The 19,704-nt window shown below is 35.0% G+C and overlaps 1 protein-coding gene across 1 annotated transcript; it reads left to right on the plus strand.

Moving 5' to 3' along the window:
• The first annotated feature begins 46 nt into the window (after positions 1 to 46).
• hadhb (hydroxyacyl-CoA dehydrogenase trifunctional multienzyme complex subunit beta) lies at positions 47 to 18,065 on the plus strand. The gene is made up of 16 exons (XM_079830990.1): positions 47 to 165; positions 2,500 to 2,584; positions 2,689 to 2,730; positions 2,872 to 2,962; positions 5,125 to 5,169; positions 5,268 to 5,367; positions 6,979 to 7,066; positions 7,223 to 7,410; positions 8,958 to 9,138; positions 9,335 to 9,456; positions 9,577 to 9,656; positions 12,521 to 12,568; positions 13,175 to 13,262; positions 13,508 to 13,582; positions 16,781 to 16,945; positions 17,027 to 18,065. Exons 2-16 carry the CDS (start codon positions 2,518 to 2,520, stop codon positions 17,060 to 17,062), a joined length of 1,416 nt encoding a protein of 471 aa, XP_079687116.1. The 5' UTR covers positions 47 to 165; positions 2,500 to 2,517; the 3' UTR covers positions 17,063 to 18,065.
• The last annotated feature ends 1,639 nt before the right edge of the window (positions 18,066 to 19,704 follow it).

The raw sequence follows: 19,704 nt of genomic DNA on the forward strand, positions 1-19,704 counted from the left end.
TTAAATATATATTATAAAGTAAGTATCCGCTGGATTTTCCCTGCTCAGGCAGTGCTTCGGGTTGCCAGGTTTACGCGGGGTCCTGCTGCTCGTGCACTGCTGTAGTCATTAGGCAGACGCGAGACATCTAACATCGCGCTCTCTCCACATTTACAACAGTTACAGGTAACGTAAATATATAATTGATGTACTTATATTACACCAGACATTGTGTTTATATGGTAAATCCTGATGAATATCGTAAACAGTGTTATTAGGCACGCGGAAGAATGAATCCGTGCACTTGTTTATGTGTTAAAGTGTCATTACTGTTGCTTTCATGTGTGGTTATATCATGATCAGTGTTGTTTTATAATGATGCCAAGATCTTAAGTAGTTGTTTAGTGGTTAATGCGTTTGTGTGTATTTGCCCTTGTCCAGTCTACTGACAGAAGTAGGTGAAGGGTCACACACACACACACACACACACACACACACACACACACACACACACACACACACACACACACACACACACACACACACACACACACACACACACACACACACACACACACACACACACACACACACCAGATCAGTGTCAGACATATTTTATATTACTGTATTATCATTACTATCACATACAGTACTTAACCGGTTAATGTAAAGTATGAATAGCAGCTTGACACTTATACAATGTCTAAAAGTCATTGCATTGATGCAAAATGCCATTTATTTGAAAGAAAGATAGCGCAAGCAAAGGGGTTTCAAGCAAAGAGTTTCAAATTATATAACAAAATGTAATTTTGAAGATGAAGAGATAGTATTAACTATATTTGTGGTTAGTGGAGCACGTTGATAGTTAATGTTATGGTCTACATTTGTGGTTCTTCTGCTAGGCATCATTCATACATCCACTAAAAATGACCAAAACACCAGCTGATTGAAAGTTAGTGAAGAGAGCATCTGAGCACAAAACCTAGTTTTGATATTTTGTTACTTAATGCACTTTAAACATTTTTATTTTATTTTAAAGGCCACTGTGCATGATATTAAATACAATCCAGGGCTGTGTTTCACAAAAGCACCGTGAGCTAAGTTGATTGTAGAGAACATTGCAGTTGTCTTCACCATCAACATGGGCTCACGATGCTTTTGGGAAACGCAGCCCAGGTCAGTGTAAAATATAAATACATTTTATTATACAACACTTACATAACTGTGTGATAACTAAATTCAGTAGGACAATAAAACATTAATTTGTTATGCTTTACTCATTTCTGTCAAGTTTTATTTTCGTTGGCCTTTATTGTGAATGAGAAATAAAGTAAAAATTGGTATTTTTGCTATTACATGTTTTATGCAGTAGGTTTGAGAAAAAAAATTAAACGTACTATTTATATATTTTAGTTTTAAACACACACACTAGAGCTGCTTAATAAATTAAGGATTGGATAAATTAAGAAGCACACAGTCTATTCAAAATGTTTAATCAATTTTAATGAATTCTTTTAAAACAATCGGATAGAATGAATGATTCAATCATAAATACTTCACTTGATTCATGATGAATCAGCGTTTTTGAACAAATCTCTTAAATTAATTATTCAATGACATTATTAAGGGCCCTATGTTAACGATCTGAGAGCATGGCGCAGAACGTGTCCGAATCCACTTTTGCTAGTTTAACGACGGAAAAATCGGTCAGCGTGCCAGGCACATGGCCCAAAAGGGTTGTCCCTAGTGTTTTAATGAGTCATGGGTGTGTTTTGGGCGTAATGTGCAACAAACCAATCACAGTCTCCCATTCCCTTTAAAAGCCAGTTGCGCTCGCGCCATGGCAAATTCGTTATTTACATGGTGGAAAGACAGAACGCTTCTCCAGAGAGGAATCGTTTTACTTTTAATATTTAAAAATGTGTGTGTGCTTCCTCACGTCCCTGTTTGTGTAATAAGCAGAGTGTACACGCGTTGTGCACCCGCCTATAGGCGCATATTACTAACGTTCCCTTTAAATAACACATAAAATACTGCGCGTCGCATTGCGCCGGGTGTATGATAGGGCCCTAATTCACTAATTATTGAAGTCACTTGTTGCCACCTACTGGTGTAACGATGTAATTGATACAATCTTTGTTTGAAGTGCTAAGTTACTTTCCAAGTTAAAGGATTTTCTGTATTTTTATAGCTATTTACTACCATTGACATCAGTGATTATATCCTAGTTATAAACTTTTTTATCCTAGTACTTGAAAATTTGTAACACAGAAATAACAATATTGTGTTTTTGTGAAAGGTTTAATAGACAGACAAATTGTTGACATTTAGGAATGAGATGGCAATCTTTTAACGATTAATCATGTACTTCTAACACACACACAACACACACACACACACACAGTCCATATTCATCTTGCATACTTGCCTATAAACAGATTCTGATTTAGTCTGTCAGATTATGTGTGCACTTGCTTTGAAAAAAATAGTCATAATAATAATTTATACTTTTTACTCAAGTCTTCCAGATAATCAAAGATGGCATCCATGTTGTTAACTTCACTAAGGAGCAGTCCCCTGACATCTGTGCAGGCTGCCCAGTTCGGTAAGACGTCCTAGGTCTCCACAGAGCTAATAAACACTTCACGTTATGCAGATTACTGAACATTTAACATTTCATTATCACTCATTAGAACTGTTTCTCCCCAGCTGCTCGCTCTCTCAGCACATCTGTCCATCTGCAAGCTCAAGGTATCTATAGCAATCTATTTGGCTATATTCTATAAGCAAGGTCCTCATAATACTAAATCAAATAAATACGTGATAAAAGAAAAATGCAAATTTCTTCAAATATTTTTGTCATTCTTTTCTGTGTCTTTTATAACCACATAGCAAAGAGCAAGAAGACTCTGGCCAAACCAGGAGTGAAGAACATCGTTCTGGTGGATGGCGTCCGAACCCCCTTCCTGCTGTCTGGCACCACGTAAGACAACTTCAATTATACAATCATTTGTAAATTGGAGAAAGGAGATTCAAGCAGCATTGTTTATTGATAATGGATAATTGGATTCATCTGGGGTTCGTTCTTCGTACGTCACTTAATACATCTGAGATGATTTGACAGATGCCAGATCTTCTAATCGTGATAACTGATCTCTGGCTAATTTTGTTCTTCAAAACAAATGTGCGGATTTGATTAAAACGTCTGGATTAAGTTGTCTGAGATTATTCTCGTGTTCCCTGAAGAAGGCAGATGCATCAATATTCAAAACCACGATCAGCAATGCAGCGATTGGCTGGCGGGAAGACAGCAATGTAAAGACATCATATAATTAAAAAAGACACCTGACTAATTTCTGGACCTATATAAGAACACAGCCAAGCAACCAAAACGACATAAAAGTTATAATAGATCAATTTTAATGTGCACTGTTTAAAAAAAAAATTATTTATATTCATGATTTCTAGTTTTTGTACAGCCTTTACATTTTTATTTCAATGTTGTAATTAGCCATTCATGTAATTTTATCTTTGAAGTAGAATTGTTACGTGAGCAGTAATTAAAGTTTCTTAAGGGTCAAGATCAAGTTGTCTGCGCTCTTGCGCTGCATCAAGCCATCCCATAATATCTGTCATCACACAAATTAATGCACGGCTCAGATTAACTGTAGAGCATGTGTGTAAAACTCCAATAAAATTATAAAGTAATGATTCCATCACAAATAAATCTCTCAATCAAGTGGCTGTGTCTATAGTATTATAGACTACACAACATTACAATATAATTTTTATATTTGTATTATTTTTAAATTATTATTGCCCATGATTCAGTAAGGAACTCTTGTAATAAAGTAGCAGGGGCTAGGACAGATTTTCAGTATCAACGCCGAAAAGATGCAATCTAAAGGCCTGTTCACACCGGGGCAGTTTTCATGCACGTTTTTTGTCGACGTTTAACGCCTTGTGACTAAACTAAGGGCGCCAATGTGCACACTGACGCGCAAAACGGCAGACGTAAAAGCATAATTTTGTAAAAAACGCCTTGGGTTCGTTTTTTTGTTTTGACGCGGCGCGTTAAAAACTGGCCGACCAATGAGATCGCTGCTTAATGCAGATGCAATCTAATCCTGTTTCCATGAAATAAGCTGCTCCCGAGCAGGTTTAAAGGGATAGTTCACCCAAAAATGAAAATTAGCCCATAGTTTACTCACCCTCAAGTGATCCTAGGTGTATATGACATTCTTCTTTCAGACTAATAAAATCTGAGTTATATTACAAAAGTCCAGGCTAATCCAAGCATTAGAATTTGATTCATTGTTGCTCTGTTTTTGAAGTCCATAAAAAGTGCATCTGTCCGTCAAATAACTGCTCCACGCGGCTCTGGGGTGTTAATAAAGGCCTTCTGAAGCGAATCAATGCGTTTGTGTAAGAAAAATATCCATATTCAAAACTTTACCAAGTAAACATTCGGCCGACTTTTTATGGACTTAAAAAACAGAGCAACTATAATGCTTGGATTAGCCTGGACTTGTGTAATATAACTCAGATTTTATTCGTCTGAAAGAAGAATGTCATATACACCTAGGATGACTTGAGGGTGAGTAAATCATGGGCTAATTTTCATTTTTGGGTGAACTATCCCTTTAAGCTTACGGACCTGTTGCTATGACAGCAAGTCCAGGATGAGCTTCGTAGAACCAAACAATCCAAGATCATGCCAAATCATCAACAATCAAATCCAGCTAACTAAGTTAGCGACGTACGAAGAACTTGGGTCTCCAGCCGACAAAGTTTGAATCCCGTCTGGCTAGCGCGCTTCCCATAATGTTTACGCATTAGGTCAGGAGGCGGAGAGTAGGCGTCTTTTGTGGCTGTTTGACCACATTCGACCACATGAGCGTTTACACTGCAAAAGCAATCCGGTCCAATGACTACCTCTGCAAGTGGTTGTAAGCGGAAAAGCTCAAAAAGTTTTAGACCCTGTTTACACCTGTATTTAGCACCGTCCACTTGTGATCCGATCGGCCAAAACACATTTTAAAACCAGGTGTGAACAGGGCCTTTGGAATATCAGTGCAGTTCTGCCTTACAAAAACTGTGAAATCATTCTTTGTGTCTCTCTTCTCTCTCTGTCTTTGTTCATAGATACGCTGATCTGATGCCCCATGATCTGGCCAGAGCAGCATTACAGTGCGTCACTACACACATGCACACATATACATACAGTATAAAGATTCACTCATCACTCTAACGTTCAGGACTAACTGTCTGTCTTTGTTTTTCTTCAGGGGTCTGCTGAACAGAACCGCTTTACCTAAAGATGCTGTTGATTATATTATCTATGGAACAGTTATTCAGGAAGTGAAGACCAGTAATGTGGCCAGAGAGGTCAGTCTGTCCTCCAGTCTGTGATGATTTCTAAAATAAGAATTTGGATGTTGAAGCTATTTTTAGTTTGTCAGGTCTGTGTTTATTGGTTGGCTGCTGAGAAACATGCTATCAGACTGACCAATGAGAGGTTGGGCATCTGTACAGCGATTTCATCTTATTACTGAGCATTACTGCAGTGTTTGTTTGTATTTTAGGTACTGGATTAACCTTTTGCCATATTCATGTTTATCAGTTCAATTCAGTACAAGTGCTTTATTTTTCCGTTAGGATGTGTGGAGGTTGTCAGCACACACTGCGCATTCATACATTAGACGAACGCATTCACAACATATATTACACATTTAATTGAAAGGTTTAAATGTGTAAATAGTTAAAAAGTGTCTTGTGAATGTTTTTCTGTCCTAATTATCTTCTAGTGGGCATGAAAAATTATTTTGCATCATCACTTGAAAATATCTCTATACCTGTCAAAAGTTGGAAACATGAAATTTGTAAATGTTTGTCTCTTCTGCTCACCAAGGCTGCAATTATTTGATCAAAAATACAGTAAAAGCAGTAATATTGCTAAATGTTATTACAAACAAAAATAAATGTTAAAATGTAATTTATTCCTGTGATCAAAGCTGAATTTTCAGCATCATTACTCGTCTTCAGTGTCACATGATCCTTCAGAAATCATTCTAATATGAGGATTTGCTGCTCAAGAAACATTTATGATTATTATTATTATCATCAGTTTTGAAAACAGTTGAAGAATCCTGAAAAAAAGGGATTTTCACAAAATATTAAGCAGCACAACTGTTTAGGTTTATTTGTGAAGTGTTTTGTGAAAATCCCTTTTTTTCGGGATTCTTTAATGAATAGAAAGTTCAATGAACGGCATTTATTTGCACTTAATTATTTATTAGAAATGTAATAAATAAAGCATTTATTAAATAGAAATCTTTTGTAACATTATAAATGCCTTCACTCTTACTTTTGATCAATTTAATGCATCCTTGATTAATAAAATAATTAATTTCTCTCTTTTTTCATCTTACCACAAATATTTGAATTATATCATTGTTTTCACAAAAATGTTAAGCATCAAAAACATATGATAATAATCAGAAAAGTTTATTGAGCAGCATATTAGAATGATTTCTGAAGGATCATGTGACACTGAAGACTGGAGTAATGATGCTGAAAATTCAGCTTTGATCACAGGAATAACTTATATTTTAAAATATATTCAAATAGAAATCCGTTCTTTTAAATTGTAATGATATTTCACAATATTAATGTTTTTCTATCTTTTTATTTGTATTAAATTGAGCAGATTGGTGAGCAGAAAAGACGTTTTTCAAGAACATAAAAATATTAATGTTTCCAAATTTTTGAAATAAGTTTATAAATAAGAATAACAATGAAATAAGTTTATTAAATAAGAATATTACATTTTCTATGACATTTTAAGTTGAATTTCTTTTTTGTAATTGTGGCAGCAGTTTCTCATCATCAATGAAAGACCATTTCTTAGAAACATTGCATTTGCTGCTTGGTTTCTGATTATAAAATTATTCAGGAACGATGTTAATTTGGAATTCAATTTTGATTGTTTCTTTGTAGGCGGCCCTTGGTGCTGGATTCTCAGATAAGACTCCTGCTCACACGGTGACTATGGCGTGTATTTCCTCCAACCAAGCAATGACCACAGGTACTGAACACACACATTTTGTAATGATTCACATATACAAACACATCACTCTAAACAACCATGATCACTTATTATGCATAAACAGATTGAAATTGAATTAAACTAACATTCTACAGAAGAGGCAACTTGACTGTTGATTGGTAATTTGTTTTCTAGGTGCCGGTATGATCGCTGCCGGTCAGTGTGATGCCATAGTCGCCGGTGGGGTCGAGTTTATGTCTGACGTTCCGATTCGCCACAGCCGGAGGATGCGGAAGACAATGCTGTCACTCAACAAGGCAAAGACCCTCGGGGCTCGACTCTCTCTGCTGGGCTCCATCCGCCTCGCTCACCTCGCACCTGAGGTACTACATTACCCATAATACACCTCACATATTACCCCCAGTGCACCTCAATTTGATTATCATTAACTCTGCTCACATCACAGAAAACAATTTACCCATAGTGCATTTCTCACCTGAGCGAACGGCAAAGGGATCCGTTTCATATTTAGAAACCAGAATATTATAGAGTAATAGAAAACACCCTCATAACTGCTCAGATATACAACGGAATATTAGGGCAATAAAACTAGAAATGGAAATATAAACTTGAGATGTTCTAATTAACCTAAGGTTTATATTTCCATTTCTAAAAAAAACATTTATAGTTATTTAATATTTATTTTACATAATTTTTTGCCGCTTCAGACAGAGAGCCAGTGCCACATTGAGTTCTCTTTAGCGCTTGAATTGACAAAACACAATAAATTATTAAAAAATTCCTGTTTTATTGAGTATCCTCATAAGCACAGTCTTAAATGAGTTAAAAAGTGTTACATACATGAAAATAGGATCCGTGTCAGGTCCGGGTCATGTGCGTCAGGTCTTAAAATGACAGCAGCCTTATAAACCTGCTGCTGTCTGTCATTAATGTTAATCAGAGAACAAAAGACAGAACATTACTCACTGCTCTTGACTGAATAACGTTTGTAACTTTAATAAGGATTAATCTATATTTAATTTATAATTCTTGCAGTGAAGACTGTGATGTGTTTGATAACTGTTAGACCAACCTGAAAATCTTAAAGCACTGTTTACAAGGTTCCCTTGGGTCAAAAACAATAACTTTTTTGTGCATTTCAGCAGGGCAGGTAAAAAAAACCTTAGTGTTGAACCCTGATATATTAAAAGCACAGCTAAATGTGACATTTATTACTATAGGTTTATGTGAAGATTGTTTTAAATTTTCTTAAATTAGATGTTGTTATATTTTTTAAAGCATATTAAATGTTAAAACTGAAAGCTTTCAATTATACTGTAATGTTAAATGGCTATAATTAATGGATTGTAATTTAATATTTTATCATTAAAAAATAAAATATACTATCTTTGTTGTTTCTACATTATTTTGGAGATTAAATGTGAAAGTATTACAAAATAAAAACATAGTAAAAACTTTAATGTTAGGTGCGATTTAATCACGATTAATTACAGAAAAATGTGCAATTAATTCGTTATTTTTTTTAATCGATTGACAGCACTAATATATATATAATTTATTAGTATTTACTGAGATAATTAGCAAAATAGCTGGAAATTATGCAGGAAACAGCTATAAATTCAAGACAGCTATAAACCCAACCCTTTTGCTTGAAAATGATGACACATGGCACAACATTACTGATTGTTTGCAATTCTCAACCCATTCTTACTGATTCTACATAGACTATCACAAGTCTGATAGAACTAGGTCTGTTTTATAAAATGTAATCTTAGACATCTATATTTCAGTCTTTTAGTCTGTTTAAACACAGTCCATATGATATTGTTGAGTTCCCTACCTTAAAAGCTCTTAAATGTCTGTCTGTCTGTCTGTCTGTCTGTCTGTCTGTCTGTGTGTCTGTGTTAAGCTGCCAGCAGTGGCCGAGTTCTCCACAGCCGAGTCAATGGGTCACTCCGCGGACCGTCTGGCGGCTGCATTCGGCGTGACGCGTTTAGAGCAGGATGAGTTTGCGTTACGGTCTCACATGCTCGCAAAGAAAGCTCAAGACGGCGGGCTGCTCAGTGATGTCATCAACTTCAAAGTGCCAGGTGAACAATTAACACAATTACAACAGCACCGGCCACATCATTTCAGTTTCTGTTGGTAATTATTTTTATGAATTCAGCTTGCAATAAGAGGATTTGGACAGAAATAACAGACGTTTTATTGACAAGTCCGTTGCATAAGTTTGATTTGAGCAGTTCTGACTGTTGCTCAAATGTTGTGATGATGTGTTTGCCACAGGGAAGGATATTGTGTCTAAAGATAACGGGATCCGTCCTTCCACCATGGAGCAAATGGCCAAACTGAAACCCGCCTTCATCAAGCCTCACGGCACCGTGACAGCCGCAAACTCTTCTTTCCTGGTCAGTTTATCTGAGATAATGCTGGTTTATCTAGTTTGTTTTTATCCCTTTCATTTAAGGAACATCTGTCAGATTTGTCACTCAAAGATGAACTTTCTCTCTGTGTGTGTTTTCACTCAGACTGACGGTGCGTCTGCAGTTTTGATCATGTCAGAGGAGAAAGCTCTTGCTATGGGTTACAAGCCTAAAGCATATCTCAGGTACAAAGACAAAAATAATGCCTTGCATTAAGAAACTACCACCTGCAGCGTCTGAATTTTCGGAACAATTTAGCTGATCTGTGCAAATTTACGCATGAATTATAGGTTTTTATTGAAATGCATTTATTAAATTTAAAGAATTAGTTCACCCCAAAATGAAAATAATCCCATAGTTTACTCACCCTCAAGCCGTCCAAGATGTATATGACTTTTTTTCGTTCAGCCAAACACAGTTAAAGGTCCCGTTTTTCGTGTTTTTTTGAAGCTTTGATTGTGTTTACAGTGTGCAATATAACATGTGTTCATGTTTCATGTGTAAAAAAAACAGTATTTTTCACACAATTTACTTATCTGTATACTGCTGTTTTCACTGTCCTCAAAACGGCTTGAAAGATTTCCCTGTTCTATGAAGTCCCTCCTTCAGAAATACGTAACGAGTTCTGATTGTGCCAGCGGTTCCCGTGTTGTGATTCGACAGCAGCTTAGAGCACGTTGCCCGGAAAGGTCACGCCTCTCACCATAACGGGGAGATGAACGCGCTCAAACTACAGCCCCTGAAGGCCAAACAAAGGTGATTTGACTCCGGGATGAAAATAACAGCGTCTGAACGACATAGCGACAAACGCAACCGAACCGAACCGAACGCAACACTTCCTCTTCTCCACGAGGGAGAAACAAGACCACGCCCCCTTTTTCGCGTATTCTTGTGGGCGGAGGTTAGTCAACAAACTGTTCTACTGACGTCATTAAAGCAGGATGTACATGGATGTAGTCCAAACTGGCAGTTCGCTGTAGGCTTTGAAAGGGAACTTCTGTTAAATAAAATATCTCTCTTGGCATTGAACTTTTGAGCTTTATAATTTTACAGGTATTATTTATGCTCCAACAGCAACATTACACACTAACTAAAGTTTGAAAAATGGGATCACGAAGAACAGGACCTTTTAAGGCCCTTTCACACCGTATGCGTAACGAAAAAGCGAAGCGGAAAAAGCAAATTTTTTGTGTGCGAATAGTTCGCGTCAAAACCATTCACATCAGCCACGACGTGAGTTTGCGACATTTCAGAGCTCCAACATTCCAAAACATTCGCTGCGATACACTTCATCATTCAGTGAAGACAAGCTTTTCATTTTCTTTACAAGACCAAAAAGAAGGTTTTGGGTGCACCCAGTCTTAAAGAACAGAGAGTCTGAAGGGGAGTATGCTAATCTTGAACAGGAGCTAAAACTTTAACATGGCCGGTTCCGCACTTACTTTCAAATGTCCGTGGGACAATTTGAGGAGCTCCTCCAGAGACAGTAGCACCGCATCTGACGAGACAAACACACACTTCAGGAACAAATCGATCCGGAGCAGCTCTGTTTCCAGCTATGCTTCCAGTTGAGTCACAGTGTAAACGTTTAAGTGCCACAGTCGTACTGACGGAAACACATTCACTTTCTATAGTCGCGGACACAATTAGGTTAGAAAAAAAAAATCTACGTATTGATTATAATATCTTAATCTGTAGCCTATAGTGGGCAAACACAGCTGCATATGTACAGCTGTAAACACAACTACAGCTGTAATCTCTTGAGAAATGCGATACCTGGCAAAGGTTAATGTTGATTGAATGGCTAGTGACATCAACTGGTCATTTCGTCACCTTTGTTTCCTTGTATGTGATTGGTTTAAGCCTTTTCTATCGCTGCGAGTCTTAAAAAACATTGTCATTGAAACAAAAAAATAAACGTTGTTTTTTTCGCCGCAGCACATTCGCGTTCAGTGTGGAAGCTCTCATTACACAAACAGCTGATACAAAAATAAAAACCATTGCGCGTCAAAATCACGTCCAGTGTGAAATGACCTTAATATTAGAGGGTTAATAAAGGCCTTGTGAAGCGAAGTGATGTGTTTTTGTAAAAAAAAAATCCATATTTATGAACTATTAATCACTGGCTTCCGGTAACGGCCATATGCGAGTTGAGTTCCGGTGGAAGAGCGACCTCTGACCCGACGCATGGCGAAGGATGTAGGCGTAGCGCGAGCTTAGATGAGAGTAGACACCTCGCGTTCAAACAGATAGGGCTGGACAACAAACTCAAGCTCTCATTTTAGACTAATTCATGACCAGTGTTTTATTTTGCTCTATTCTTTGCGCTTCTGCATTCGTCAATACGTCATGCTTCGGGTCAGAGGTCACTCTTCCACTGGAACTAGACTTGCATACGGATGTTAACGGAAGCCAGTGATATGATGAAGTTATAAATATGGATATTTTTCTTACAAAAATGCATGGCTTCGCTTCAGAAGGCCTTTATTAACCCCTGGAGCCGTATGGGTTACTTTTATAATGGATGGATGCTCTTTTTTTGGGCTTCAAAATCTCAGGTACTATGTATTTACTATATAGCTAGGATAAATTTAATATAAGTCAGATTGTGTTTGGCTGAAAGAAGAGTCATATACACCTAGGATGGCTTGAGGGTGAGTAAATCATGGGATCATTTTAATTTTGGGGTGAACTATCCCTTTAAGCTGCTCGTTCTGAAATCCTATCTGAAAGCCAAATGCATGTATTCAGAAATGTGTGTAAAAGTATTTCTCAATAACATCGGTGGTTATTCTTTTAGGGTAAATAAACCATAAAACTGTTGCTGCACATTAAATTGGTATAGGCATATTTTTCTACATTCATTTTACTTTTAAGTAAATGTAATTATTTCAATTTTCTGGTGGTTAATCAAGCTGTTCATGTCGTGGAGTGATCAGTGTTTAGTGTCCCATTAGAGCAGGCAGACGTCATGTGCTCATCTCTACAGCACACGGCGGCTCGTGGTGCTGATGTTGATATTACTGTGTGTCTGTGTTTTTACCTTCAGAGATTTTGTGTACGTGTCTCAAGACCCAAAAGACCAGCTGCTTCTCGGGTGAGTTCCTGCTTCTTTTCTTCTTTCCGCTCTCTTTCTCTTTCAGGCCTGTGAGGTTTTGTACTGTGGGTTTTGTGATTGTTGTGGTTGGGTTGTGTTGTGGCGTGTGAGTTTGTGACTGACATTCATTCAGTCTGCAGAGAAATGAGATTCTCTGTTATAGACTTCTATTTGAAAGGTTTTGTGTCGGTTTACATTTACACATTTGGCTTTTTTGTTTTTTTGATTTTCTTTTAATATAAAGATTGGTAACACTTTACAATAAGGTTCTTTAGTTAACATTGTTAACTACATTAGTTAACATGAACTAATAATGAACTGTATTTATAAAGCATTTATTTATCTTTGTTAATGTTAATTTCAACATTTACTAAGGCATTATTAAAATCTTGTTAACATTAGTTAATGCAGTGTGAACTAACATGAACAAACCATGAACAGTATTTATTTATATTAACTAACGTTAACAAAGATGAACAAATACAGTAACAAATGACAAGGAGTAATCTGTAAATGTGCTGTTTTTTCCCCCTGTGTGTGTGTTTTAATATCTCTGTTTCTCTCTCATGTCACACACACTCATGTTTGGGTTGTTTTCTTTCTCAGGCCGACCTACAGCACTCCAAAGGTCCTGGAGAGGAGCGGTCTGTCTTTGAACGACATCGATGTGTTCGAGTTTCATGAAGCTTTTGCTGTGAGCATCACCTTCCAGTTTTCCAATGATACTGCTTTAAATATCCTGTGCAGTGCCACAAACCCTTACTTAACTCATAAAATCCAGATTTAAATCTGTCGAAACCAATGCTGTTTGCGTGTGAATAAGTAAATGCACCTGTTTTAAATCTGGCAGAATTTTCTGCGCAAAAACTGCACTTAAACAGTTATTTGTGAGTGAGTGTGTGTGTGTGTGACTGTTCAGATTTATTGTTTTTTTAACAGGGTCAGATCATGGCAAACCTGAAGGCAATGGACTCTGACTGGTTCGCTCAGACATATATGGGCAGAAAATCTAAGGTAGGCATGTGTGTGGTGTGGAAAAAGTGCTTAAAGATTGTCCCATAGGTTGTTTATTCAAAGCCCAAGAGGGCTTGATTCATGAACTATCACTGTTGTGCCCTTGAGCAAGACACTAAACCTCAGGATACTCCAGGGGGATTCCAGCGGTAATAAATGTACTAGATGTACAAACACGCTCTGAAAACTTATACATACATGTTGTACAGAAACACATATGTGTGTATGCATATATTATTATTATTTTTTATAATATAAATGAAGGAATTTTTGTGATGTAAGTAATTATTAAAAAGCAATTAATATTATGCTTATTTGTGTAAATAATTATATTAATGCATTTTGTGATTGCCAATTTATTTTTATATTTTCAAAAACAATTAATTGTTGAATTAATTGAATTACTTTTATGTCACAAATTTTGTAGGCATGCTATTCAGTTGATGTACGCATAAGAACATTTTCATGTCAGTTTCTGTTTTTATAAATCCTGATTTGTTCCTCACTTAGTATAAAATCTGTGTTATTTATAAGGCACTGTGAAATCCATTTGTATTTTTTCTAGGGCTGTCAAAAGATTAATCGCGATTAATCGCATCCAAAATAAAAGTTTGTGTTTACATAATATGTGTGTGTGTACTCTGTTAATTATTATTTATATATAAATACACACACAAGCATGTATATATTTAAGAAAAAAATGTTATTTTTATATATAAAACATTTATATTTATATATATTATAGATTATATAAATGTATATACAGTATATACATGCAAATATTTCTTAAATATATACATGAATGTGTGTGTATTTATAAATAAATAATAATTAACAGAGTACACACACATATATTATGTAAACACAAACTTTTATTTTGGATGTGATTAATCGCAATTAATCTTTTGACAGCCCTAATTTTTTCCCAAATTCATTTTTTTCCCGTTTTAATTTATCTGGATTCCATTTTAATTTTTATCTTTTATTTTGTAATATATATATTTTTTTAATTTAAACTCCATTTTAATGGTTCAATTCGATTTAGTCATCAAAAAGCATGTCTAATTAATGGAAACTATGAAACATACAATTTAACATCAATTTATAAAAAAAATATATGATTAGGGCCCTATGAAATAATTTTTTTTCTACCTCAAATTACATTTTTATTTTTTACCAAAATCTGTGTTTTTTTGGTTTGTGTTCTGGATTCCATTTTAATGGAAATTTTAATTTGACATTCTGTAAAATTCCACGTTATAAAGTAAATTCTGTGTTTTTGACCGGATTCTGCGATTCTGCCCACTTTTTCCGCATTGCGGAAATCATAGGGCCCACTGTAAAATCCAACAGTGATTCTAACTAACACTTTTTAGTTAACTTTACTTAGTGTCTTAACTGAATTGTAAAAATCTAGTAATCTGTACTATTCACATACTATTCCTTGTTTACTCAGAAAAACCAAGTTAAGATTAATTGATTGGTTTGAGTGCCATTGTGTCAAGCAAGAAGACTCGCCATTATGGTGATTAGTGTTCACTTTGGTTGGGCACTTGGAACATTTATATTATTATAACTCTCTTTCTGATGCAGTGATACAAAAAGAAATCAGTTATTTGGTTTCAAAGGAAGAGAAGTAATAAATGGGTTGCTTTTAAAAGTTGACCTTCTGACTGAATAATTAACTATAGTTAATGATTTAGTCAGAAATTAAGATCGTCTTTTAAAATTAACCTATGTAATATTTCCATTTATGTCGTATATTGATCGTTTACAATTTTATTGCTAACACTTACTGTGGAACTTTTATTTGTGTTGATATAATCCCTCTATATTTGTAACAATATCTTGCAGTTTATCATGCTTGAGTCACACACACACTTCAACATTCAGCAACAAAACACAACAATGGAAGCTATTCTAAGTCAAGAGTAAATCTAAAGTAAAAGACTCTCTACAGTTCTTTTTTAGTTACTAGAACTCTTGTGTAAGTGAACTATACTAACTAAACATTTGTTAGCACAACATAATATTCCTATTTCACTTTAAGGCAATCGGTTTGCACACTGTAAAAAAATTACAGTAAAAAATTCACAGTTCTGTGGTTGCCAGAACTTTACCGTAAAAAATACGGCAGTAACGTTTTAGGTTTTTAGGGACAGCACCATATAATTTAAAGGTTTATAAAGTAATAATTAGGGTTTAAAAATGTTTTCTTTTACAGTTCAAAACCATATAATTTAAAGGTTTATATTGTAATGATTATTTTTACACTGTAAACAATTTACGGTAAAAAAAAACACATTTCATTAACTGAAATAATGTTAAATTCCCAACCTATTGAAATACTAATATCTGTTATGTTCTTTTGATATATACGGACAACCACCAATTACAGTGGTGATGAGAATCACGTGATGAATCAAAGTTAATCACGAGCAGCTTTTAAGAGAACAATACTAATATATAGAAGGTGCTCAGTGTCATTCACACAAACACTAAACACCAACATGGTAAAACTTAAATTAAAAAAATGCAATAAACATTAATTTAACAACATCAGATGTAACATAAAACCCTAATGTACATAACTGATTAATAAAAAAAAAAAGAAGAAACATAGTTATTGCAATGAAAATACATCAAATGCGAAGTGTCACGCTGGGAATTCTGGGAATGTCAATTTACGGGTTTTCACTGTAAATTACACAATGGCTTGTTCTTTTTCACTTCCAAAAACTGTAAATTAAACGGTATTTTACTGTAAAATGAAATTAAATGTAAGATTAGATCTATTACAGATATTCACCGTATATAGTACGGATACTTTCTGTTAACCAATTAACTGTTTTTCACCGTAGCATTTTTACAGTAAAATACCGTTAAAATCACAATCATTTTTTACAGTGCTTGCTTTTTTCAAATAAGTCTAACTAATTAGATTTTACAGTGTAAGTTTAGGATCAAATCCGGTGCTTTTTTTTTGAATGAGGCTTTTTTTTTCGTTAAATGTGAGTTGCGTTTGCAATGCAAAACTCTCTAATTTCTCATGCATTGAATTATGGTTGATAAAGATGATGTTTCACTAGTCGACTCGAAGTGGGTTGAAAATCTTGATTCCTTCTGTTGACGAGCAATAGTAATGTTGTTGATAATGATGATAGTGAAAACTCATGATCATTGCTTCTGTTTTCTCAGGTCGGTGTCCCTCCAATGGAGAAGTTTAACACATGGGGAGGTTCTCTGTCTCTTGGGCATCCATTTGCAGCTACCGGCTGTAGACTGGTGACCACTGTAGCTCACCGACTGCAGAAGGAGGGCGGTCAGTATGGCCTGGTGGCCGCGTGTGCCGCTGGAGGACAGGTGTGTGACACGGTCGCTTCCACAACATACTGTACACATGTGGAAATATCCTCATAACATGCTCTTGTATCTGTGTTGCAGGGTCATGCTATGGTGATTGAAGCGTATCCTCAATAATCTGCGTACTTCCACACACACCGTAATGCTCTGTACATGCACACAAATACTTTCTGTAAATACTAACGTGCCGTAATGCCTTGAAAGGAAATGTTCCTGAAAGTTATCTGGAGGTTCTTCATTTGAAATGATGCTTGTGACATGGATTGTAAACATTGCTTTATTTGAGAACATGTTTAAGATAAGATCAGATAAACATGATATTTTTGCATGTTAAATATTGCACTTAAGATAATGGACGTTACGCAAAAAGGCTACGATGCACATTTGATTTTGAAAGAGGTGATATGGAATCTAGAATTCTAGATTTTTTTTTTGGTCCTTATTCTAATAATTCTAATCTCCAGATAAAGATCATTTTATCCATCAAGTTTAGCAGCTGGGTCTCTTATTGCTGGATCTGATGTTGTTTCATACGGCAATATTAGCGGATCCATTGTCAGTTTATGGCGTTTAGCTCTTAAGTAATGTATTGTAAGAAGGACTGATTGTAGATCAGCCATAAAGACAAAGGTTACGCACTTAAACACACGTGTGCCTCGGACTCAAGCAGGTGAACCTCTGGAGAACTCGCTTTCTCCCTTTTCTAACAGTTTGTACAAATAAACATCATTTGAAATCGCCAGTTACGTTCATGTTTTCATTTTACATTTGATAAGATGTGTATTGTCATCTTATTTGTGTCATAACAATTTATGGGTCATTCCACATATCAAGGACTTTTACATGTCAATTTATTTAAAATTGTAAAATTTATACAAAAATATTTTAAGCATTACGACCAGTGTTGGATAAGTTGGGTAAAAAGTTGGGTACTTACTATAGTAATAACAGTAAATTATGCATAATTACATGTAACTAACCCTAAACCAAACCCTAATCCCATACATGTAGTTAATTAATATTACTTGAATATATAATTACACTGTAACAAATTAATATTACTTGAATATATAATTACACTGTAACAATGACATCTTAAAATAAAGTGCAATTTTAAATTAAATTAGTTTTGTGAATTATACCCTTGTAATTTAGCTTATAATTATATACTTTAATATATATTAAATTAGTTTTATATAATGCTAAACAGCTCTTGTTCTACTTTTGTAGCATTTTGGTATAAAAATAATTATATATAAAATAATAATTTGGCAATGTTATTCTACTTTTGTAGTATTTTTGTATGAATAAATAATTTTAGTATATAAAATAATAATATTTGGTAATGTTATTGTTCTACTTTGTAGCATTTTTGTATAAAAAAATTATATATAAAATAATAATATTTGGTAATGTTGTTCTACTTTTGTAGCTTTTTTGTATAAAAAAATTATAAAATAATATTTGGTAATGTTCTACTTTTGTAGCATTTTTGTATAGAAAGAATTATATATAAAATAATATTTGGTAATGTTGTTCTACTTTTGTAGCATTTTTTTTATTAAATAAATAATTCTTTATAAAATAATAATATTTGGTAATGTTGTTCTACTTTTGTAGCATTTTTTTATTAAATAAATAATTCTTTATAAAATAATAATATTTGGTAATGTTGTTCTACTTTTGTAGCATTTTTTTGTTTTTGTTTAAATAAATAATTCTATATAAAATAATAATATTTGGTAATGTTGTTCTACTTTTGTAGCATTTTAGTATAGAAAGAATTATATATAAAATAATATTTGGTAATGTTGTTCTACTTTTGTAGCATTTTTTTATTAAATAAATAATTCTTTATAAAATAATAATATTTGGTAATGTTGTTCTACTTTTGTAGCAATTTTTTTGTTTTTGTTTAAATAAATAATTCTATATAAAATAATAATATTTGGTAATGTTATTGTAATGAAACTTAATATAATCTAGAGCTATAACAGCCCTGGGTCATATGTAGAATAAAGGCGCGGATTGCCTGCTATTGACGCAACGTTACGTCACGTGCAGCGCAAGTTTTTGCGCACATTCATAAGCGAAGCGCTGTTTACCGAGTGTGTAATTGTATTCATATGCACCCAGAGGATCATCCTACTGCGCCGTGAATCCCTTGGTGTGGTCCCATATGAACGAAAAAGGGAAGGGGAAAAAAGAAAATCCTCACAACCGCGCGACGCGGATCCGTTTCATCCCGCCCCTTCACGACTCAAGTTGTTTTCCTTCAAATTGCTCGTTTGCCATCATTTCGCATTCCGCAAAACGTCGGGTTCATTAAATTATTTTTAAACGAATTAATTCCAATATTTTTCCAAACAAGCCTCTAGCCTACTTCTATATTTGCGTATTAATGTTGTTATTTGTGCAGAAAAGTTTTTTGGAGCGCTTCAGAGATTTTGAACAGGAGTGAGGTGGAGATAAAAAATGTTTTTATCCAGATGCAAAACGGAGTAAAATGTAAATAGCGGTTGCGTGTCGGTTTTTTGTTTTAACCTTCAAACGTCGTGAACCCGCGAGACGGGCGCCGCAGCGCGCGCTTTGATCAGCCGCGCGCCTTTTATGCCGTTTGACTGGAGAATGCGCGCGGTGCTGTCGGTACAAATCTGCCTCACACTCCTCACCCCGTCAAACGGAGAGATGGAGGTGAAAGAGAGGGAGAGAGAGAGAGAGAGGCAGGTGGAGGGAGACACTTTAATCTCGTCCTTCTG

The sequence above is a fragment of the Gobio gobio genome (assembly GCF_949357685.1).
Source record: "Gobio gobio genome assembly, chromosome: 12".
Taxonomy (NCBI): Eukaryota; Metazoa; Chordata; class Actinopteri; order Cypriniformes; family Gobionidae; genus Gobio; species Gobio gobio.

Excerpts from the sequence above, each read along its gene's own strand:
- hadhb (XM_079830990.1), top strand. The coding sequence starts at position 2,518 with ATGGCATCCATGTTGTTAACTTCACTAAGGAGCAGTCCCCTGACATCT. Across the intron at positions 7,067-7,222 it reads CAACCAAGCAATGACCACAG|GTGCCGGTATGATCGCTGCC; the intron begins GTACTGAACACA and ends TTTGTTTTCTAG. Across the intron at positions 9,139-9,334 it reads CATCAACTTCAAAGTGCCAG|GGAAGGATATTGTGTCTAAA; the intron begins GTGAACAATTAA and ends TGTTTGCCACAG.